At 34.0% G+C, this 25,976-nt stretch overlaps 1 protein-coding gene across 3 annotated transcripts in view; it reads left to right on the forward strand.

The window, feature by feature from the left end:
• Window positions 1-25,976, forward strand: part of RASGRF2 (Ras protein specific guanine nucleotide releasing factor 2) — a 305,151-nt gene that overhangs the window by 235,258 nt on the left and 43,917 nt on the right. For all 3 annotated transcript variants that reach the window (XM_051992842.1, XM_051992826.1, XM_051992833.1), the window contains exon 18: window positions 584-690. In XM_051992842.1, coding sequence (XP_051848802.1) covers window positions 584-690 — 107 coding nt within the window. The remainder of the gene's footprint in view (window positions 1-583; window positions 691-25,976) is intronic.

Consider the following 25,976-nt stretch of genomic DNA (forward strand, 5'->3'; position numbering starts at 1 on the left):
CTTTTTATTATTTTTGATCAATAACACTGTAGCTCTATATAACAGTTTATTAAAGTGCTAAATTCTGATTGAAGTTTTAGAGCTATGGCCTCTACCCTTACCATTTATAGGGTATTTGGCCTATGTTTACATATACAGGGTAAAGATATAACCACAAAATTTGATTTTAGCATTTATGCAATCTGCAGGGTTAAAAGTATGTATATAATCTGATGACCATTTTCTTATATAGTTACCTTTTGAGCAAAAGCATGAGCTAATAACAAACCAAATACCAATTTTGAAAATTTGCATGATAGAATAGGATAAATCCAAATGGGAGAGAGAGCTAGTTATTCAATCAGTTTTACATGTAATTAATGGTATTAACAAAGTGTGAGAGGCATTCATTTCACTGCACCTGCTACTGAGCAAAATTGTGAATATAATAGGTAAGTAGAATCAACAGTGGCTAGAAGGTCCCAGTACTTGTATAGCAGTAGGTGTCATTTGTGAGTTTCATTCAAACTGTGTCTTAAAATAAATGACCTTTTCCAAGATTCAGTGGATTGGTTTTAACTACAATGTAATTTTTCCTCCAAAGGATTTAACAACAGTGAGAGAACCTGTGATAAAGAGTTCATAATACGCAGAACAGCCACCAATCGAGTACTGAATGTTCTCCGTCACTGGGTCTCAAAGCATTCACAGGTATTTTTATGGGTTTTTTTTAATATTACATTTTTATTATAGCTCTTTATATACAAAACATGCAAGGGAAATTTTTCAACACTGACCTTTGCAGAAACTTCTGTTTCAACTTTTCCCCTTTTTACCTCCACCCCTTTCCCTAAATGGCAAGTAGTCCCATACGTGTTAAATATGATAAAGTATATGTTAAATACAGTATATGTATGTATATATATATATATTTATATTTATATTTATACAATTATCTTGCTGCACAAGAAAAATCAGGTTTAGAAAGAAGGTAAAAATAACCTGAGAAGAAAAAATAAAAATGCAAATAAACAATAACAGAAAAAGTGTAAATGCTATGTTGTGGTTCATACTCATTTCCCAGTGTTCTTTCTCTGGGTGTAGCTGGTTCTGTTCATTACTGATCAATTGGAATTGATTTGGTTCCTCTCATTGTTGAAGAGAGCCATGTCCATCAGAATTGATCATCATATATTATTGTTGTTGAAGTGTGTAATGAATGATCTCTTGGTTCTGCTCATTTCACTTAGCTTCAGTTGATGTAAGTCTCTCCAAGCCTCTCTGTATTCATCCTCCTGGTCATTTCTTATAGAACAATAATATTTATGGTTTATTTGTTCACCTATTTCTTTATCTAAAAGGATTTAAACAACAGTTTTTTGGAATATGGTGAGCACTTTTCATGTTTTCAGGTGACAGAGAAATAATACATATTGTGACCTACTCTGTCATTACATAATTACATAATTAGAAACTAAAAGAACCAGAAAACCAACCTTCTTCTTTTATAGAAAAGAAATGGAGGTCCAGAGAAATGATGTAGTTTACCTAAATTAAATGCCATTAAATGGCAGAGGAAGGACTAGAAAGCTAGCCTCCTGATTTTGAACGTTATTCTTTCCCTTGTACCACGTTTTTCCTTACAAAAATTAAAAAAAGAAGGCTCCCACTTTTCTCAGATCAAATTAATGTGTGTTCTTATACTATATCCAAAATTATTTCCCTCTCATCAGTTCACCAAAAATGTTACTGTGTTATAAAACCTGTATTTTAAATGATTTAAGATATTAAAAGAAATTTAAAAAATTAAAAGATTTTCAAAAGATTCTAAAATAGGACTGTCCCTTGATCCACATTCATTTTCTATGACAGTTTGGATTATCCTTCTAGTCCATAAGACTATTCCTTATTTACTTACCTGGATTTATTCAATTAATTTGTGATGCTTTTCTCTTCTAGGATCACATAATTAGGAGGGTCCACTTCCTTGGGAGTTATCCAGTTTAATATTCTTTTTTATCATCACTCTAGGACATATTAAACTAGTGACTCAAGACTAGAAAACTTTCAAGAAAGATACTGGTCTACATGTGAATTCAGCTCATTTAATTAATGTTAATATTCATTAAAGATTATCAGACATCAATTAGATGGTGCAGGCCTGGAATTACGAAACCTGAATTCAAATCTGGTCTCAGACACTTACTGGCAGTGTGACCATGGGCAAGTCACTTCACCCTGTGTGCCTCGCTTTCCTCATCTGTAAAATGAGCTGGAGAAGGAAAGGGAAAACCAATATATTTGCCAAGAAAACCCTAAATAGTATCACAAAGAGTCTGGCACAACTGAAAAATGATTGAACTGATTCATGAAAAGGAGGAGAAAAAAGACTTTAAAGCACAGAAATAGCATAGAATCTCACTACTGACTTCTAAGAACATGAAAGATCATCCACTGAGTCCAATCCCCTTATTTTACAACTGAACAAATTGAGATCCAGAGAGTCCTCCAGAGAGTTCCTTGACTAGGAACTTAATACTGGCTAGCAGCACTACTGAGACGAGAGCCCACATTTTCTGTGTTCATTCCACTCTACCATGTTTGAGGGTTCAAGCCTTTGGGCTGCTATATGTCACTGGAATAATAATATCTAAGTTCTTTTAGCTGCTATTTAAGAAAGACCTATTTGATGCCACATTGTTTAGCAAATAATGCTGAAGTAAAGCTCCTCCATGTATATTGTTAATTAAGTCTGCTGGACAGACTAAGCAAGATGAGGTTGAATTATACCATCCCATTCTTACTTAACTTGAGGTAGGAAATAGACTCCTGTGTGAAATGATGGTCTCTTCATCCAAATGGCATACTAATGGCAACATAATCCTTTAGGAACCACTAGAGACCCATCTTTTATGCTCCAGCAACCAGCACGAGCACACAACTGCCCAGGTTATTCCAGATTTATGAGTGCTTGAGAAAGCTTTTCCCCTCTCACTGCCAATTAGCAGGGTGTGCTAGAGACTCCATTTTCAAAGGTGATGGTGAAAGCAGAGCTGCTTTCACTAGGCATGAATAGTGTGGCTAAGGTAATGCAGTATTTTCCCAGTACAAGCTTGTTACAGAAGCATAAGCCAGAGCTGCTGCATTTCCCCTATAGAAAAATCATAGAAAGATTAGTAATATCTTGCTAGCTACATTTACTTTATTACATTCTATTCAATGAGTCATTATATTTGAGTCCCTGCAGTTGGGTTTTGGGTTGTCTTACATAACTGTCTCATCATCTAATTACTTTATCCCCGCCTCCTCACTCATTCTAATGAGTTTTCTTTTAGCTTCTCACCTCTCTGTATCATATAGAATGACTCTGTTACCATTCTACTTAGCAGCCATTGTACTGTAGGGGTCCTCAAACTACTGCCGCGGGCCAGATGCAGCAGCTGAGGATGTTTATCCCCCTCACCCAGGACTATGAAGTTTCTTTATTTAAAGGCCCACAAAACAAAGTTTTTGTTTTTACTATAGTCCTTCAACAGTCTGAGGGACAGTGAACTGGCTCCCTCTTTAAAAAGTTTGAGGACCCCTGCGCTTAGGATATGTGTCCTACCCCTCCCCCATTTTGGGATGCACAGTCTCTTTATGTAGCTTAGGTTTTATTGTTAGAGAAATAGTGTACCAAATGAAAGTGTTGATGACATCGCTCTACTCTGCATGTTATGGAAAGCTGTCTTGGCAGATGATCTAAACCAGGTTGAGATAACCTACAGATTCAAACCCATCTCTGTGTTAGGGGGATGTCTACCCCAAGAACAGAAAGACTTCCCGTGGTGAAATGGGCAAATGAAAACACTTTGTTCCAAGGGCCATGAAAGTGACTGAGGCAGTGGTTGTAGAACACTTAGAGCTTGATCAGACATCAAAGACACCAAAGTCATCCTCTGCATCCTGACCGTCAATGGTCATCTTGATTTTTGTCCTGATGCTGGACTTTGAAAACTTTGGGTCACCAAGAATCAGACATGATTGAAAATGATTGAATAGCAACAAATATAATGACTGCTAAAGTCTTTTTAAGAATTATTCTTCTGGGGCAGCGAAAAGGTGCAATGCATAGAGCACCAGTCCTGAGTTCAGGAGGATCTGAGTTCAAAGGTGATTTCAGACACTTAACACTTCTTAACTCTGTAACCCTGGGCAAGTCACTTAAACCCAATTATCTCAGCCAAAAAAAATTATTACTCTCTCTCATACATTCTAAATTTCACAAGTTTTTTTTTTAATTTTTACTTTAAAGTTGAGGCACAGATTAGTATTTGAAGCTATATGGTCACTAATCTTGAATTACATGAACTAAAAGGTTAAAATTCCAAAAAAAAGCAATGGAAAGACACATGGTAGGCATAAGTAGGCTGCAGTTTATTACTAACAATGATCTTTTCCCAAGAAGTGGTATAACATGTGTGTTAATAATGATAATAATAATAGCATTTACATAATTCTCACTTGCTATGTGCCAAGCACTATGCTAAGTGCTTTTCAATTATTATCTCATTTGATTCTCACAAAAACCCAAGGAGGTAGATGCTATTATTATTTCCATTTTTAAAATGAGAAAACCTAGGCAAAGAGAAAATCAGAGGTAAGTGACTTATGCAAGGTGACACAACTAGCAAGTGTCTGAGGTTAGATTTGAATTCAGGTCATCCTGACTCCAAGCCTGGCACTTTACCCACTGTGCCAATTAACCATCCTGTAAGTATATCATAAGTAGAATAGAAGAGGGACTGGTCAAGTACCAAGAGGAGAAAGACAGACTGATACAGCATTTGCACCCATTGTTAGTATCCAGTTGTACTTGACTCTTCATGACTCTATTTGGGACTTTCTTGGCAAAGATACAGAAGTATTTTGTCATTTCTTTCTCCCACATATTTTCAAGATGAGGAAACTGAAGCAAAGATGGTGAGATGAATTGCCCGGCTAATAAGTATCTGAGGCTGGATTTCACCTTGGGTTTTCACCCTAGTGTTCTATCTACTGCACCACCTAATTGTACTTGAATCCATTGCTTTTTTTTTTGGAATTTTGACCTTTTCGTTCATGTAATTCAAGATTAGTGACAATATAGCTTCAAATACCAATCTGTGCCTCAACTATAAAGTAAAAATTTTTAAAAAAAAACTTGTGAAATTTAGAATATATGAGAGAGAGAGTAATAATTTTTTTTGGTTGAGATTAAAAGGATTTATGACAGAAGATAGATGAGGATTGCATAGGAAGAGAAAACATGGATGTATCCTAATCCATCCTGCCTGTAATATTGCAAAGTAAGTCTTGGGAGTATAGTTCATAGGACCAAAAGTTTATAGCCAGAAAGAACCTTAGAGATCATCAAGATTGTTGCTATCCTTTTATAAATGAAGAAACTGAGGTTGAGAACTTTAAGTGGCTTGCCTAAGATTACCCAGCTAGTATCTGAGTCAGTATATGAATCCATGTTTTCCTGACTACATGTCCAGTGAACTCTCTACTCTACCATGCTATTGAATGAATATATTCATTCCTCCAGAGGCAATTTATGACAAGAATACTTCATGAAGAATATATGAGCTAGAGAAGAGAAGTTTGGCAAATTTTTTTAAATTATAGGATATACTTTTCCCCATTGGAGATTAAGTATAATTTGCTAATCTGACAAAAAGTACCTGGTTTCCAGATGACTGTTCTATGGTATACTTTTTTCTCTTTTTGATTCAGATCTGATATTGACAGTCACCATGTGGAAATGTCATCTGTTGGTATATCTGTAATTTCTGATTGTAGAGTGTTACTTGAAACAATGAGAGGTTAGATGAATTGCTAGGGATTCCACAGATAGAATCAGACATTGGATTTGAAGCTAGTCTTTTTTTGATTCTAAGGACTCTTCTTCATTTACAATACTAAGCCGCCTTTCCTAGCTTATTAGATACTTAGAATTGTTTTTGAATTTCAAAGGCACTGAAGCATTAAAATTATTTATTATCTTGCTGACTTTTTCCTTGAGCATAATGATTCCAACTGTTTCAAATAATTAATTATTTAATATTGCTGTAGTGAATGGATTGAAAAAAACATAAGGAATAGCCATAGGATGATCTGTGTTGCAGCTAGTGTGTGGGATATGTGGGTGTGTAGTGTATGTGCACACCAGATCTCAACATAGTAGGATCCTGCTTTATTCAGGGAAACTAAAGGTAACAGAAATATGATACTATCCTTCAGAGAGAGTGAATTTTCTCAGAACACCAGCTCCACATGCCATCAGTCAAACCTCCATACTGCTTTGTCTACTAGACCCAACAGTTCCCTTTTAGTATTAGTGATGATGACCAAATAACTCTGGGACCTTAAAGGTGAAATAATTTCTTTTCTTTTTAGCTACAAATGCTTTAATTTGACAATCACTTCTGGATTTGTTCATCAGATTTACAGACTTCAGATTGTTGGACTATAATTCAAAGTTTTGGTAGTATGCTAAAGCATTCTTAATTTTTTTGACTACTCTTTTAAAAATATATATGTATATTTTTTCTCAACAAAAATCTACTCTTTCTCTCTCTCTCCCACCCCAAATGAGAATGAAATAACACTAAAGCCACTATAACATATAATATATATAATCAAGCAAAACATATTAAAAATTTTATCTCACTCTATACCGAGTTCTCTTTATCAGGAAGTAGATAATATGCTCATCATTATTTCTGGAATTAGGGTTTAATTCTTTTAAAATAGTTTGTGATTAATATATTGTCTTTATATTGCTATTTTGCTTCTGTTTATTCAGCATCTCTGTGTGTGTATTTGTGTATATATACACACACCTATATGTATATACATATATATGTACATGTATATTTATATATCTTTCCAAGTTTTAAAAAAAGTATCCCATTCATTATTTCTTATAGCAATATAGTTTTCTATTATATATCTTTGTCATGATTTGTTTAGCCATTCCTCAATTTACGGGTATTTCTTCAGATTCCCATTCTTTGCTATTCAAAAAAAATTATATTTTCATACATACTTAGAATTTATTTTCTTTAAAACTAATTGCCCCCTTAAACTACTCTCCTTTTAATTCTCTCTTCTTTCTTTCTCCCCTTGCCCTTCTATTTCTCTCTTATATGAACTTTTTCTTATACCTAACTCTGGGTATCTATATTCTTTTCTTCCTTGACCAGTTCAGATGGGTGAGGTTTAAGTGTCACTTCCTTATACCCCTCCTTTTTGTTTATATAGATAACTACTTGGAAACTCTTATTATACAAGGCAATTTCCCCTAACCTTTCTTCCCTTTTCTCCCCCCTCCAAACTCTAGAAAGTCTTAAGATCCTTTATACATATCAGAACCACACCCAGATCTGTCTAATTTAGATTTACCCTGTGACCCTTGATAAAGATGATGTCTGAAGGGTACCCTTGGATCATATCTCCATTTTAGAATGTGAGCAATGTATCTTTTGTCATTGTTTAGCATGTTTACCTTTTTTATATTTCTCTAAATTCCTATGCTTGAATTTTAGAGTTTCTATGTAGTTCTGGTCTTTTTATTAAGAATGCTTGGAAATCCTCTACTTCATTAAGGGTACATTTTTTCTGCTATAGTTTTTACCTTTCCTTTTTTCTGGGTGAATTATTCTTGGCTCTGAATCTATTTCTTTTGCCTTCTGGAATATGGAATTTCAAGCCCTCCACTCCTTTGTGGCGGTAGCTGCCAAGTCATTGGTGATTCTGATTGTGGCTCTTTAGTACCTTAATTCTTTCTACTTTTGGTCTTTTTGCTTTGGGATATTCTAGATTTTGGCAATAACGTTCCTGTGAGTTTTTATTTGGGGGTTTCTCTTAGGACATGATTAATGGATTCTTTCTGTTTCTTCCTTTGCCTTTTAGTTCCACAAGTTCTGAACAGCTTTAAAGTTGCTTGAAATATGATGTCTCACCTTTTGTTGATCATGGCTGTCAGATATCCAATAGTTTTCAGATATTTTTTCCTTGATCTGTTTTCCAGCACAGTTATTTTTGCTTTGAGATATCTTGAATTTTCTTCTAATTTTTCAGTCTTTTTACTTTGTTTTAATATTTCTTGTTGGCTCAGAGTCATTGGCTTCTTATTTCTTATTTACAGGCAGTTTGATACTGGGTAGAATTTTCTACTTCTGGTACCAAGTTGCTAATTACCTTTCTAATTCTTACTCCCATGTTTTTTTTTAAATTTCTTTTCCAAATTTTTACTCTATTACTATCATTTCATTGGTTAAACAGTTTTGCCAAGCTCTTGATTCATCTACTCCAAGAATTCTAGTTGAATTTGTGCCCAAGATATGTTTTTCTTCTAGGCTTTTCCTGTCAGTGTTCTAGAATCTAGAATGTTTGCTTTGTAGGATTCTTCTTTTGTATGTTCATTCTTCTAGTCTGCTTCCGGATTTTTGACTTGATGTTAGGTTCAGACCCTATGCACTATTGTTCGAACTATCTGGGCTGGTCCCATTGTTATTTTCTTGTGGGATTTTGGTTGTTATGTTGTTTCAGGATCTCAGGAACAGCTCAGGCTGGGGATCTGCAAGCTTTCAGTAATCCCAATGTTATCCCACCCAGGGCAAAGTCTGATTGCCTGGATTTTACAAATTCCTGACCTGTGTTTGGATCTAAGGAACAATAGACTGCTGTTGAACTTTTCCCCTAAGTCAACTGGAAAACCCTGCATGTTTTTCTTTGCTCTGGAATTCCTGTCCTTGTTATTGTTCTACAGGCTTCAGATTGGACTAGAAACTAGAACCTCACTCTGATCCTGGAAGCTGAATTATATTGCTGCTACTTTCTTCAGAATCTGCTTTTTCCCTAGAGCACAGTAGGGGTGTAGAGAGGAACAGGCATAAGAACTCTTCTCGGTCCATCCAGAATCTGTGACTTAGAACTGGATAGTAAGCAAATAAACTGACAGTTTGCAGCTGTCTTGGTGGAGGCACTTCAATATGAGTTTGAGACCTCCTCATACCCTAGTTAATATTCTCTCCTTGGATGCTGGAGTGCTCTGAGTTGTACTACTAGCCAGACCCCCTTCCCAGGGACTATAGACCTCTTTCTCACTCCCTCTGCTGACCTAAACTGGAAAATGATTCATTCTGACTGAGATTTCTTATGGAATTGTCCTGTCAGAATTTAAATGCATGTATTTTCTAGATTTTTTGGAGGAGTTTTAGAGTAGAAGCAGGGGGAAACTGTACTATTTTCCTGCTACTTCTGTCATCATGACTCCAATTTTGCTAATTACTCTTGAAATTCATTAGATTTGATTGTTTATATGAACTGATGCAGAATGAAGGGAACAGAACCAAGAGAGTATTATACTCAGTAACAGCAATATTATAATGGTGATCAACTATGAAAGCCTTAGTAACTCTGATCAATGCAATCATCCAAAACAATTCCAAAGGACTCATGTTGGAAAATGTTACTTCAAGAAAAAACTGATGAACTCAGTGCAAATTGAAATATACTTTTTTCACTTTATTTTTCTTGCCTTTTTTTTCTTTAGCAACAGAACTAATATGGAAGTATATTTTGTATGACCTCATATATAATTGATATTATATTACTTATCCTCTTAATGGATGGGAAAGGGGCAGAAGGGAGAGAACTTGAAATTTAAAATGTACAAAAACAAAATGTTAAAAATAAATAATAAATTTAAAGGAGAGGATGAAAAAACCATTGGGTTCCTTTATGCCTCAATTTCCTCATCTTCAAAATGGGGCTAATTATCTACTTTCCTGTTTTAGAATCAAATAAGATAATGAATATGGAAGGTTTTGAAGCCTGCAGCGTTATACTAATAGAATCCTGACATGTAGAGTTTAGAAAATGACTAGTCTAACTCATTTTATCAATGGAGCTCAGATAAGTCATATATAAAAGACAGAGCTAGAAGTCAAATCCATAACTTCTAAGTCAGAAGCTTGGTGCTCTTCCATTTTTCACTCACTAGCATTCATCTGAGTGATTGTCTTTGCTTTTCATTAATGTTCACTTTACATACTTTCACTTTACATCTTAATAGCATTGCACAGAATACCCCTAGGAAGTAATATTCTAGCTTTTATATTTATATGTTCCAGAAACCAGTTAAGGCAGAGCCTGCAAGTTTTAGAAATCAGGTTAGTGAAGGAAAACTAAGTAGGTGATTTGCTTTGGTCCCCTTTTTTACCTGGCTGTTTTTCAGGCTTATCTTTGTTCACCCCTCCTATTTGTCCTTTCATTTCATTTGAAAAATATTTGGTGGCTCTCTGTAGATTTTCAGAATAGCAAAGACTTCTCTGGATGCTATTATGATTGGCCAGTTATGGGTCAATGATAAATTCGTATACAGTTTGGGAGCAATCACGTCTGCAATTCAACCTCTGTTGTATATAGTCTGCAACAGTTTTGGTTACCTTTAACTTTCTTCTTGAATAATCAGGCTGAAGAGAGTCGTCCCATTTGGTTAGGAAGATAGGCACTGACCACAGGGTACAAGTGAACAATCCACAACTATTTTTGCAAGCTCTGAAAAGCTTCATCAACATTGGTCATTGATGCATTTCAAATTCAACAAATATTTATTGAGCATCTTCTTGATGTTAGGCACAAGAAATAGAAAGGAGAAAAATGGTTACCCAGTTTGTTTATAAAATTGTGGAATAGCACATGACCCAAGGACAGATCACTGGAGCTCTTATAATAAATACATTCATATTGCCTTTGTTCTATTTCTTTTTTATACATTTTATATTTTTAAGATAGTTTTGACATGTATTATATGATGTGCAAGGCATTGCACTGGGCCCTAAAAGCATAGTCTAATAGAAGAAATGAACACATTCTCAGGCTTGTGGACTTATGAAACCACTTTAAAATAACTGATTTTTTTTACAGGTTGCTTTTTACAAGTAATATTACAGATGTCTTTTGGATATCTTAAAAAGATTTATAGAGGGAATGCATGTTATGCTTTTTTCTCCACTTATAAGTACACTTTCTCTGCAATCCCATCATTTCCAAAATAAGCCCAATTGTTTATATTTCTAACACATCTCGAGGTACTTTAACAGTTTTTATTATGAACAGTGTGGGCATTAAGAATTGAGAGTAAAGAACTCCAAGTTCTTTATCCCAGATGTCTTACTGATTTTGCTGCTTGACTTTGGGAAGTGAGATTTAGAGGAGCCAGTCTTGGCCTAAGATGAGCCTCTTGTTTTTTCATTTCTGGATGTAAGAAATGAAAAGACATGGTTGATTGTATGCAAGTGGTTGAAGTCGATTACAAAATTAAGCTCAGTTGTTAATGGAAGGGCCTGTGTGTTAACACTAGCTCTTTGTTTGCTAAGGCCTAAAAATCTCCCTAGATTCGGAATTCTAAGCTTTTCTTGGGTCATGGACCCATTGTAAATAATATTTTTGAATTCATAAAATAAAACACAGCATTACAAAGAAAACCAACTATTTTTATTAAATTATTTAAAAAATACTTCCTTAAAAATTTTTCATTTCAAAATTCTTTTCCTCTCATTACAAGTATGTAAATTCATGCCAAATAAATTTCTACATTAACTAAGTTCAAGGTAAAAAAGAAGAGCAGGAAAAAATGATTCAGTCTGTATCCTGAATTGATCAATTATCTATCTAGAAATGGATAGCCTTTTTCATCATCATCACTAACATTTACATAGCAATTACTATGTATAAGGCGCAATACTAAGTACTTTACAATTATTAACTCATTTGATTCACAGTGATCTTGGGAGACAAGGTGTTCTTGTTATTCCTATTCCATAAATAAAGAAACAGAAGCAAACAGAGTTTAAGTGATCTGGCCAGGGCCATGTAGCTAGTAAATATCTGTGTTCATATTTGAACTCAGGTCTTTCTGACTTCAGACCCAGCTATTGTGTTACCTAGCTAGCTCAATCTTTGAAACTATAGTGGGTCAGTGAATTAATAAGTCACCAAATATGTCAAAGTTGATTATGTTTATAATATTGCTGTTACCTGTGTAAATTATTCTGCAAATTTCCACTTTACATCACTTCATATATATTTCTGAAACCATCTTCTTCATTTCTTATAACACAAAACAGTATTCCTTCACATTGTCTAGCCATTGATTCCTCAATTAATGGAATTAACTCAATGTCTAATTCTTTGCCCCCATAAAACAAGCTGCCATAAATATTTTATATATATATGAGTCATTTTTCTCTTCTTTTGATCTCCTTCGGAGGTTGGGGAGGAGTAATTAGCCCTAGTAGCAGTGCTGCTGAGTCAAAAGGTAAACTCACTTTGTGCCTTGAAGCAGAGCTCCATATTACTTTCCAAGAAGGTTAGACAATTTCACAATTCTACAAAAAATGCATTCATGTACCTGCTTTTCCACATCACTTCCAAAATTTGTCATTTTTTTGTCATCTCAGTCAATCTGATGCCTGTGAAGTGATGCGTCAGAATTGTTTTGATTTGCATTTCTCTATTAGTAATTTAAATCATTTTATTCATATAGCTATTGATAGCTTTGATTTCTTCCTTTGAAAACTGCCTGGTTATACTCTTTGACTATCAGTTGGGGAATGGCTCTTATTTTTTTGTAAATTTGACTTAGTTCCCTATATGTTTTAGAAATTAAACTTTATCAGAGAAACTTGCAGCAATTATTTTCCCCAGTGCCCTGCTTTTCTTCTAATTTTGCTTATATAAATTTTATTAGTTAAAAAATAAACTTTTAAAATCCTACAAATCTTTTTAGTATTTCATCATAAACTCTTTATCTGTCCCTAGATCTGACAGGTTACTTTTTTCCTGCTCTACTAGTTTGCTTATATATAACCCTTTATGTCTAAATCATGTACCCAGTTTGAGCTTATTTTGGAAGTATGGGTCGTTATCTAGTTTCTATCAGACTACTTTCCAGTCTTTTAAGTTTTTGTCCTAATAGTTATAGGATCTTTGAGTTTATCAAATACTAAATTACTGTATTAACTATCTTCTATATATTTTGTCCCTAATCTGTTCCACTGAAGAAACTATTTGTTGCCATTATCAAATTACTTTGATTATTACAGTTTTGCAGTACAATTTGAGATCTGATACTACTAAGCCACTTCCCATTTTCCCTCATTGATCCTCTAAATATTTAGTGACCTCCCGAAGAATTTTTTTTAATTTTCCCCTAGGTTTATAAAGTAATCGTTGGTAGCTTGTAATGAAACTGACTATAATATGGTGCTGTCATTTTTATGACATTGACTTGATCTATCTCTTAATGATATTTCTCTAGTTGTTTAGATTTGTCTTTATTTGTTTTGTTTTCTATTTATTGTTTGTAGTTTTGTTCATGTAGTTCCTAAGTGTACACACACACACACACACACACACACACAGATGATTTATATGATTCTATTTTATATCCTGCAATATTGTTTAATTGCTAATTGTTAGAGTAGCATTCTACCTGAGTAAGAAAACCCCAGTAGGGTTTTCTAAGTAAACCATCATATCATCCTCAAAACTATTATGTTTCCTCGATACCTATGCTTGTTCTTTTTATGACTTTTCTTGTTATGGCTAACATTACTAGTACAGTACTGAACAATAATGATGATAATGGATATCCTTGCTTCACCCTTGATCTCATTGGAATGGTTTCTAGCTTATCCTCACTACAGATAATACTTGGTCTTAGCTTTAGATAGATACTACTTCTCATTTTAAGGAAAACTACATTTATTCCATTGCTTTCTAGTGTTTTTGTTTGTTTTTTGTTTTGCTGAAGCAATTGGAGTTAAGTGACTTGCCCAGGGTCACACAATCAAGAAATGTAAGTTCGGAGGCCAGATCTGAACTTAGGTCCTCCTGACTTCAGGGCCAGCACTCTATCCACTGTGCTATCTAATTGCCCCACTTTCTAGTTTTTTTTTTTTTTTTTTTGTAAAGGAAAGGGTATTGTATTTTGTCCAAAGCTTTTTCTATATCTTTTGAAGTCATCATGATTTTTCATTTTGGTGTCTATAGGGTCACTTTTGCTTATAGTTTTTCTCTATACTGAAACAACCTTTTATTGCTAATATGAATCCATCCTGGTCATGATGATTGATCTTTGTGATGTATTGCTGCAATTTCTTTGCAAATTTTTATTTAATTTGTACATCAAATTTCATTAGGGAAATTGGGTCTATTGTTTTCTCTGTTTTAACTCTCTCTGGATTAAGTATCAAAACCAGATCTGTGCATTGAAAGATTTTCATAGTATTCTTTTATCTATTTTTTTCATTATATTAGAATTAATTGTTTTTTAATTATTTGGTAGAATTTACTTATAAATCTGTCTTGTCCTGGGTTTTTCTCTTTTAGGGAGCTTACTCATGGTTTATTTAATTATTTTTCTAAGAAAAATGGTTATTTAAGAAAAGGTTCCATTAATATGAGCAGTTTATATATTTTTTGTAAATATTTATCCATTCCATTTAGAGTGTCAGTTTTATTGGAATATAGTTGGGCAAAAATTGTTTTTGTCTCTTCTTTATTGGTTGAGAATTCATCTTTTCATTTTTGTTGCTTGTAATTTGGTTTTCTTCTTGGTTTTTTAAATTAAATTACCCAGTAGCTCAATCTATTTTATCTTTTAAAAACAATTTCTAATTTTCTTTGTAGTTCATTTTTTAAACTCTGAATTTTGTTAATCTTCACTCTCCAGTTCAGAAGAGAATGGAGTTCACACTCCCATTCATAACATAAACTCTTTCTGGCATGTCTTATTTATGAGATAATTTTCCCTATTCTTCCTCTCCCTTTCCCCTTTACCAGTACATTCTTCTTTCCTACCCTTCCATTATTCTTTTGAGATCATTCCAATGTAATAGAATCAAACCCAGGCCTTTTGACTAATTAGAATCTTTCAGAGATCCTTGGTGATGATGAAGTTTTGAGGACTTACCTGTATTCTCTCTCCGTATAAGAATGAAAACAATTAAACACTGTTTAGTCCCATATGGGGCAGCCAGGTGGCACAGTGGATAGAATACTGGGTCTAGAATCTGAAGACTATGTTCCTGGGTTCAAATCTGGCCTCAGACACTTACTACCTTTGTGACCTCTGGCAAGTCACTTAATCTGTTTGCCTCAATTCCTCTTCTGTAAAATGGTGAATCATTCCATTATCCCTGTCAAGAAGAACTTAAATAGGGTCGCAAAGGGTCAGAAACAACAGAAATGACTGCTGACAATCTCGTACAATTTGTTCTTCATGCTTATTTTTTATGCTTCTCTTGAGTTCTGTGCTTGAATAATACAACTCTGGTCTTTTTATCAGGAATGACTGAAAATTTTCTATTTCATTAAATATTAATTTTTCTCCCCGTGAGATTATACTCAGTTTTACTGAATAGGTTATTCTTCATTATAATCCTAGATCCCTTACTTTATAGAATATTAAAATTTTAAGCACTCTGTTTCTTAATAGGGGCACCTGCTAAATCTTTTATGATCTTGATTGTGGTTCCATGACACTTGAATTTTTTCTTTCTGTTTACTTGCAATATTTTCTCCTTCATCTGGGAGTTCTGAGTTTTGGCTAAGATATTTGATACTTTGAATAGCATTTTTTTTTACCATAATAGAATATTGGGGGGTTTCTTTCAGGAAATTAGCAGTAGATTCTTTCAACTACATAATTTCTAAGATATCTGAGAAGTTTTCTTTTATAATTTCTTGAATAAAATGTCTATACTCTTTCTTTGATCATGGGCTTCAAATACTCCAGAGTTTTTCTGTCATTATATCTTTCAAGTAATCCTGAATTATTTTGTTTCATGGATTAGATATGTCTTGTTGAAAAAGCCAACATTTTACTCTGCCAAACCAAATGATTTTTCAGTCAATAAAGAGTAAGAGTAGGATCTTAAATTCTCCATATCTTTCATTCAGTTACAAATGTTAAAAAAATTGGGTTCCATTATTGAAATTACATATCCCTGCATATCTCACAGTCAAAGAATCATTGAACATTGGAATGGCTTTAGAAATTGTCTAGTGCAATATCCTTTACACAGATATATAAACAGAGCACCACAGGGAATAACTGGCTTAAATATATATATATATATATATATATATATATATATATATATATATATATATATATATATATATATATAAACACACACATATATATATACACTATTATTTAAAGATATTATTATGATTAATTTTCAACATCAAAATCCATCTCCAAATCTTAACAAAATTAAGGTATTCCAAAAAGTCTTAGTGCAATTTTAAGTCTTACGGGCTTAAAGCTGCACTAAAACTTTTTGAGATACTTTATATGTGGCCTTCAGAAAAAAAAAAAATATATATATATATATATGTATATATATATATATATATACTGTTGTCATTGACAAATTTTTTGTCTGTCTATTTTTGGAAAATAAGCTTCATATTCTACTTTTAATATTCCCTAATGTTTATTAAGAGAGAAATTTAAAAATATATTTTATCCAGCTATTTGATTCTTATACTTAAAAAAAATCTTTTTAAAATAGAACTAGCAATAATATCACCCAAAATTTGTATGTAGAATTACAAACATCTCAGCAACATTGATTTGACATTTTATTCTTTAAGAAAGGACAAATGCAGAGTTCTGTTCCACTCAACAGCTATCCCATAGTGTCCATGTAAGATTTAAGACAGTCTGGCCAATGTTGAAGCATTATCAGCCTGGGTGCAGTGACAATAAGCTTGGAGATCTGAATTTCCTCACTAGTGCTTGCAAAATGTCAGTGGTAATATTTTCTTTGGCTTAGGGATTTGCAGTTTGTACATTTCAGTGAAGATTTTTGAAGAGAGAATTAGGGCTCTTGTTTGATGTTGCTTAGTCAAATATATTCACATAGGTCAATTGTGTAGTGAGATTACAACATTTAGTTCAGAGCTGGGCTACCATGTTATGCATACTTTTTTCCAATCCGTAATCTGAAACTGTGTAGGCCAGTAGAATGGAACAGCAATCTCCTATCATACTCTATTTGTTCCCAGATATTCTCAGCTGTACTCTGTACCAAACGTTGTTTTCAAATTCAGATCTATTTCCACAGTTCAACCTTATCAAGAGCTTATTTATTTACTATAAGTTAATTTCTCACTTCAATCCTTAATACTACTCCAGTTTTTCAGCATTCATTCTTTTCTTGAACTTTACCAGTACTTGAAGATGTCCAAGCTTACACATGAATCTTGCCCTGACCAGGTATTCATCTCATTGTCTTTGCTACAGGGATTCCCCTTTCCCCACTATTTTGAAGTATATTCTGAATCCCTGCCCTCTCTCCCTGCTGGAATATTTTAGGGACAAAACTGTAAAACCTTGGCTAAGAATCCCAAGCTGTGAGTTTGTATTGGGCTCAATTTTGGGTCTTCTCTATAACCACATCTTCTTGGCTCATTTTGCTCCCACCAGGTTTCCCCTGGGAACCTTGCCAAGTTGTTTCATTTGCCAACATAGAATTTTCACTAGTAATCTCATGATATGGTCTGTGCTGTCTCCACAGATGTGGCTAAATGGGAGCCAGATCCTCTGTTTAAGTACCCTGCTCAAAATATCTTATACAGGACTTTTTTTTTCATCCCACAGAAAAGACAAATAACACAATAGATTATATAAGTTATATATCATTATATAAATAATTCCTATCTCTCCTTCTTGGCTTCCCTGGCTTCCTTCTTTCCCAATTGGTGCCTTCTCTATGTTGACTGTTGTTCAGTCTTTTATCTGACATTTTGCAACCTGTCCATTTGGGGTTTTCTTGGCAAAGATACTAGAGTAGTTTTTCATTTCCTTTAATTTTACAATTGAGGGAACTGAGGCAAACAGGGTCAAGTGACTTGCCTAGGACCACACAGCTTCTAAGAGTCAGATCCCAGATTTGAATTGAGGAAGATGAATCTTCCTGACTCCAGACCAAGCACCCTATCTGTTGTGCTGTCCAGCTGATCATATTATTTGATTAATTCCTGATTATCCTGTATACGACTTGTGTGTATGAAGTCTTTTTTTTTTTTTTTGCATTTTGTTTCCCATATTAGAGTGTAATCTCCTTGAAGGCAGGGATTATCATTTGCTTCTTTTTGTGTTTAGCACTGTATATATCACTTAAAAGCTTTTAATAAGTGCTTATTGATTGACTGAAGCCTATAAAGAATAGTTGGATTGTCTGGCAAATCCCATCTTCCTTCCAGGGACTCTTCAAAGGTTAACTATGGTAGCACAAGCCACAATTTGAACCAGGTTACTTCTGTACATACTTAAGATCAGCCCCTTGCTATCCTTTCAGTCCCAAGACCATATACTTGTCTCTTTTGTCTTTCCTAAGAAGGATTTAGGCTTTCTCTCAATCCCCTACTGCTTCTTGAGCCAAGTGGTTGAAACCACATGTAGGACACATGTGGTTGAAAGGCTCCGCCACTGCCTTTCCACAGTTGGCATTAGTGGCTTTTGGGGGAAAGGCTGTATAGGAGCACAGACTTAACCCTGCTCTAGTTCTGTCCCTCTCAGCTGTTTAGTGCTTTACCAACATCATTGATACTTTTGCTTAATGCAGAAACTAGTGTTTTAACCTGTGACAAAGTATCTGAGTTGGGAGATGGAGACATAAACAGGAAAGACTTGCCTATGGTCCCAAGCTATAGCTAAGAAAAGGGAAAGATGATTTTTGTACTTAATTTCTCTAATTGCAAATCCAATGTTTTTTCTATAAAACCATATTTACTTGCTTAGTTTTTGCAGAGCCTCAGGGAAGTTGGCAAGCTTAGAATAGTATCTCTCTTTCAAATGTCTGAAGAGCAAGCACCTGAAAAAAAGGTCTAGGCTTATTCTGTTTGTCCCAAGAAGACAGAACTAGGAACAACTGGTACAATATGCAAATAACAGGCAGATTTAAATTTATGGTTAGGAAAACCTGTCTAACAATTGGAGTCATACAAAAGTAGAACATATTATTTCTGACAATTTTAGATGCTACCTCACTGAAAGTTTTGTAAAAAATGGCACCTAGATGGCACATTGGGTGGAGCACTGGATCTGAAATTACTTGCCTTCTATTTGATTTATCTATAAAATGGGGCTAATAATAGCACCTACCAAGACCTGAGATCAAATCTGCCCTCAGACAGTTAATAGCTCTATCACCTTAAAGCAAGGTACTTAATCTCAGTTTGCCTCAGTTCTCTCATCTGTAAATTGGGGATCATCATGGCATCTACCATGATTTTTTCCCTTAGCATGTGGATGATTTCTTAAACATGTAATATATAGAATTGACTGCTTAATATGTGCTGTTCAAAATAGCAAAGACTCATTAAAAAGTCATGGTTCTGTCAAGAAGTAAAAGGATTTCTTTATTTCAGTAAGAATATTAATGTGTGTTTAACAGGTATTTTGTATTAATATAGAATTTGCAAGTTTAGTTGCATGTACAGACATACCTTGTTATAGTGCATTAGTGTGAACTAGTTGAATTATCTCTTATAGGTTGAATTATTCTTAACAAGGGAGAAAGTACTCAAATTCTTTCAAGAAAACATCCTCAATCATCTCAATAAAGTATTAATAAGATATACTCCTTCCATAGTCAATCAACAAGCATTTGTTAGTGAATAGATGAAAAGGTATTAAGAACTTGTGCACAATAACTGGCTACCATATCATTACAGTTAGTGATTAGGGATACTACCCACTCCCAGGACTTTTGAGTTACCCTTTTGTTAGAAATAATTGGTTAGCAATTGGCATTGAGAAAAATGGTTTCCTTCTCCACAGTGGTTAATTAATAGCAGAAATAAACTGTATTTATTAAACACTCACAATATCAATGTGCTGGCTCATACAGCATGTATTAAGGGGTAATGGCATCCAAGTTTCAAAGGAAAGCATCCATTTAGCCTTATTATATTGCCCAGGCTTACTCTACTCCTGGTATTCTGAATTGGAAGAGCAATGAATTTTCATATTAAAAAATTGCACTTAGATTTTTAAACCACTATTTGTAGGAGAGTATAGCTGCATCAGGTGTTAAATAGGCTTTTATGAGCCTTCCTGACAACCTTACCACCATGTATAGTATTGTCCTCAAATTGTAAAGAAATAATTTTCAAGCAAATTGTAACCCAACAGAGTGATATGCTATTTAACGTTTTTCCTCTCTTGGGATCTATTTCAAGATCTTTATAAAGAAGAGAGATTAATCCCAAATCATTGTTGATATATATATTTTTAATTTAAAAAATTCTTTGTGTTTCATTTTGGTAAAAGTTTGATGTGGGAAAGGATTCCATTTATCCCAGTGGCTTTTATCTTAGGATCTCTAAGTCAGCCTCTGAAATTCCATCTGGGCAGTTGTCACTAGGCTAATACCCATTGGTGTAGATGCCAGGTAGTGTGTACAGGAGTGATTCCCTGCACCCTCAGCCCATATTACCCTAATTAACAAAGTAAGTTTGGGAGTGGGAGGAAAGGGAACTAGGGAACTGTTTTAGCTGCTCTTTAAAAGACACTTTAAAAGATTCCCCCCACTCCAATAGCAAATTAGTCATTAAATAATTTAATTTTACAAATTACTTCATAGGACCACTAGATAGATGGGTCAAAGATCTCATTGATCCATTCCCCTTGTTCCCAAGTCATCCACAGCATCTTATATCATCGTTAACCTAAGGGAATATAAACATCCAGAAAGAGTAAATATGCTTTGTTTTCTTGTAAATTCACAAAGCAAATAAAAGGGAAATAGAAAAAATGCAAGATATATTTCATTTAGTTGGCCCTACAACCTGAGATATTTTTTGGCTCATCCAGATTTCTTATAGCTTTTGGACACATGGATGAATTATTTATTTTCAAAACAGTATTTCCTTATTTTGTTTTGTTATATCATTGACAAAAGATATTGACATATCCCACTCTTGAGAGCTATACCGATGTGGGTAGCAAGTTTCATTATAATGAATCATGAAATGTTTGGTTTTGAAGGAACTAAGATATAGTTTAGTGAAATGAGCATTGGACCAGCAGTTGGGAAGCCTAGTTTTTAGTGCTACCCTTCTAATAACTTGCTCTTCAACTTGACTCTGGACAAAGTTGTTTTGGGCTTCAGTTTTCTTATATGTGAAATGGAGATAATAAGAATAGAGTGAAAACTGCTTCAGAATATATAAAATACTATATGCATTATCATATAAATTAAAATGACCACCTGAAATGGACATAATAAGAATAGAGTGAAAACTGCTTCAGCATATATAAAGTACTATATGCATTATTATATAAATTAGAATGACCACCTTAAGAGGGAGCATGTATTTATTAAGTACCTAGTGTGTGCTTAATAAATATCTTATTTGATCCTTACAACAATCCTTTGAAATAGATGCCATTATTATTCCCATTTTACACCAGAGGAAACTGAGACAGAGATAAAGTCACTAGCTAAGGTTACAGCTTTTGTACACAGACTTCTTGACTTCTGAAAACAGTGATCTATCTATTGCCCCACCAGATGCCTTTGCTAAAATTACAGTAATTGTTTATGCTACTCATCTTTACTGTAAAAATAAGACTAATTCCTTTAACATTCACACAAACATTTCCCAAAATGTAAATGCTTTTTTGCTATCCTTTGAATCTTCTGTCCTTATACAATGTCCCATCTAAGTTTAAACAGAATGATTCTTTAAAATGGAACTGATTTAATTAAGGTGGTTCATGAGTAGAGATAGACCAGTGTTAAGAGAGAAAATATTCAGAAGTTCTCTACTTTGGATCAGATTGTTTTATAAGAAAAGAGTGCTTTTTGTCTCCTTTAGTTATAATAATAATTAACAGTTATATAGTCTTTACTCTGAGCAGGCAGTCTGTTAAGCCCTTCACAATTATTATATCATTTGATCCTCATAACAATCCTGGAAATAAATACTATTATTATCCCCATTTTACATAGAAGGAAACTGAGGCAAACAGAAATTATTTGGCTTTGATGAAGCTATCAACTGTAAAAGCCAGGAGGAATCTTGTCTCTCCTAATTTATTTTCATTATTCATAAAGCCAATAGGTCTCTAGTTCTCTGAAAATTCTCAAAGAGATCTCTGAAGGTAACTCCACATAACATCTGGCACCTGAATCTCTGAGTATATAAATACACAGTTAGTTGGCAGCTACACCCAAAGAAAGAACACTGGGAAACGAATATGAACTATCTGCATTTTTGTTTTTCTTCCCGGGTTATTTATACCTTCTGAATCCAATTCTCCCTATGCAACAAGAGAACTGTTCGGTTCTGCAAACATATATTGTATCTAGGATATACTGCAACATATCCAACATATAAAGGACTGCTTGCCATCTAGGGGAGGGGGTGGAGGGAGGGAGGGGAAAAAAAATCGGAACAGAAACGAGTGTCAATATAAAATAATTATTAAATAAAAAAAATTTAATAAAAAAAAATACACAGTTAAGTTGGTTGAGGGGCTAAATGGTATCATAGAAATAACATTGGTCTTTGGATTAAAGGAATGAGGTTCAAATCCTGTTTCTGACATTAATAGTTGGGTGACCATGGGTGAATCAGTGAATCTCTAAGAAGCAGTTGCCTGTTTTTCTCAAAGCCTCTATTCCCTCAAGGTTTCCATTATAAACATTAAAAGTGTTCCATCTTCACAAGTTGGTTATTTTATACTTTTATTAGTGAGGAGAATATACAAGGATTTTGTACACAGAATCTGTGTACTACAAGAATGTCTAGTTTTTGTTCATTTGTGTTGTTTGCTATTGTTGGACTGGAGGAATGGGAGGAAGTTGTTTTTAAGTACAGATAGCTAGCTTCAGAGAGACTGATAGTGCCTAAATCTAAAGTACCCTCATTCTTTGTTCCCATTCTTCTTTACAATGTCTTTCCTGTCCCTCACTCCCAAAAAGAATTTTCTTAAGAGGATTACAAAATCACAGGATCTTTTACATAAAGATCCAAGGGACCTCAATGATCTTCTAAATTATGTCCTGCCTACCAACTCTAGAATTATGCTTTGCTGGGATTTTTTATGAGAAATATTTATAAATACAATCTTTTCCTCAGGGAAAGGAATCAATAGCATCTTACCAACTCCATCAATCAAGAACCAAACCTTTCCTTATGGATCAAATTTTGGTAATTTTCCTCAGGCCATTATCATAGTGGAAGCAAAAAATAATTTAGGTAAAACTATTCAGAGGTATTTAACCAAGGATATCAATTGAAAGAAAAGGCAGTTTTAAAAGCAGTAATTGTTAGACTTTTGTTATTAACCCCTAGTCTTCCACCATGCATTGTCCTTAAAGATCCATGCCTGTGTTAATTAGCCATTCAGTGAGAAGTCCAAAAATTGATGTCAGGAAAAGTACTCCTTTTTATGAGAAATGATTTTTAAATGAAATCAATCTCTTTAATTGTCTGAAGATGAGAGCTTAGGAAATGTTGGTTTTCTAGGCTGAGGTGTAATGTTGCAAAATGCTGATCTAGACAGCCATTCTGAACTAGAGGCCAAAGCTCAGCAGCCATAAAAATATGTAATTTTTTTCAAGGACTGGTAAAAGTATTTTCAATATATATTTTATTCCATTCCCTCCCTCTTCCTCCTTCATATTAGCTGAGTGGGAGTCATTTTTGTTACCATTAGCTTCTTCACAGTTATTTTTATGCTAACATATTTCCCACATCCTACTCCCCATGCCTTCTCCTAATAGCCTCCCACTCCTCATATGCCTAACTAACTCCCTTGCCTTTTTCAAATTAACCCCAAACCCCATTTACCTAGTTTAATTGGAATTAGGATGCATATTATTTATGGCTTGCCCCATCCAAAATTGTCTTCACCTTTTACTGAGTTTAATTAAATAAATAATTCTTTCAACAACTAGTTACTTTACTTTCTATGAACTAAATGCTTATAGATTATAATATTTTTAAAAAGGCACTTTATTGTCTTCTCTTAAAATGCAAATGACTTTTTGGTCATGATGGCACAGACTTGTCATCCCTACTACTGGAGAAAACTGAGGTTGGTGAATTGCTTGAGCTTTGGAGTTCTGAGCAGCAGTACTACTAAAGCTGTTTTAATGTTCATACTTATTCTGGCACTAGTACAATACATGATATTTTATATATGATATAATATGATATATAATATAATATACACTATAATTCATCTGAATGCTTAAGTAGGAATTAACCAGCCAACTAAGCAAGTCAAAGTTTCCATGATGATGAATAGTGGGATTAGGCCTATGAGTGATTGCTGCTCTTGTAGCCTGGACAAGATAGGGAAAATCATCATCCAAAAAAAAAAAGTTAATTTCTCCACTTAAAAGGCTCCCTTTTCTTGTATATTCTGCTTCAGTTTGAATTCCCAAGAAATTTATGATTGCTCAACAAACCCTTAGAGTTCCTGAAAATTATAAAATAATCTTTGGCACCTTCTTTTAGTGTTTAAAACCTTCAGATTTTGACCAACATTTCAAAGTCTTCGATGACAGATGCCCTACAGTTTCTTTCTCCTTTTTTTGCAACATGAACTACATATTTAACACATTTTTGTGGTCATGGTAGAGTACAGTGGAAAATACAGGGCTGAATGTTGATAGGCATTTTTAAAAATGTCAGTAATTCTTATAATGGAAATTGTTATATTCTAGTACATTGAAATAAGAATAAAGATTCAGCGTGGTGAAGATAGCTTTAAAGTCCCAAGTTCTATTTGAATTGGATGACCTTGGGAAGACACCACAAAATGTTCCCCATACCCAGAATAAACTATCTCCTTTTCTGCTTTTCAATAAGTTTGTCTTCCTTTAAGGTTCAATTCAGGTACCATTTCCTTCATAAAGCTTTCTCTAATCTTCTCATGTGTTAATATTCTCTTTCTCTTCAATTTTTCTTGTACTCTATGACTTAGAGTTAGCAATTCCTTGCAACTCCCATTCAATCCTTATAGAACTTCCTCTGGTCCCCATATTTATCTCAGGAAACTTTACAAAAGAAACTACAGAGAGCTACATGAAAAGTAGATTACAAAGCATACCATACTCCCAAAATTGTTCAACTTATTAATAATAATTTTTAATGTAGAACAAAAGGCAGGTGATTGTTCTTTATTTTCTAGACTCTTCATTATGCGAATCAATCAGTAGAGGATTTGGCTTTAATGCTAAATTTGAGCCAGTGAAACACTTTGTTGTCTCCCTTAGGAAAAGGTAGCCCCAAATGGAACTTAGTAGCATAGATTTCACCAATATTAAGCCACAATGAAAAAATTGTCATCATAATTCTCATTACTGTCAGATTTTTCCAATAACTTGCAAATTCATTAGGGTATAACTAGAAGATTACTAAAATTTCCCCCACTGTCTTTAAAAAAAACCCATCTTCAAAAAGGCTGAACTTTAAGGAATAATTTAAGTTTGAGAGGTAGCATGATAAAATAAACAAAATGCTGCTCTTGAATTTATGAAGTCCTGGCTTTCCAAAGCCTGCCTATGATTCTTAATTTGTGAAGAAAACCTAGACAAGTCATTTCATCTCTAAGAACCTTATTTTTCTCCTTTCTAAAATAAAAATGTTGGATTTTAAGATTCTTTCCTGCCAGTTCTAAATCTTTGATCGAAGTACTGGACATATCTGTTTTGTTTCTTCACTATTTTATATTTTTTCCTTATTAAACCTAGTTAATTGGCCAGCTTGTTGGTCTTCTTTGAAATCTCTAACATTCCAAAATTTGTCACACTCCACAGTGTTTCTGTCTCTGCCTCTAATCCAGGGTTTTTTAATTGGGGTTCCACAAACCACCATGAGGCTATAGATACCTTACAGGTGGATATGACTTTAGATGAGGAGGA

This window comes from Antechinus flavipes, chromosome 1 (genome assembly GCF_016432865.1).
Source record: "Antechinus flavipes isolate AdamAnt ecotype Samford, QLD, Australia chromosome 1, AdamAnt_v2, whole genome shotgun sequence".
Taxonomy (NCBI): domain Eukaryota; kingdom Metazoa; phylum Chordata; class Mammalia; order Dasyuromorphia; family Dasyuridae; genus Antechinus; species Antechinus flavipes.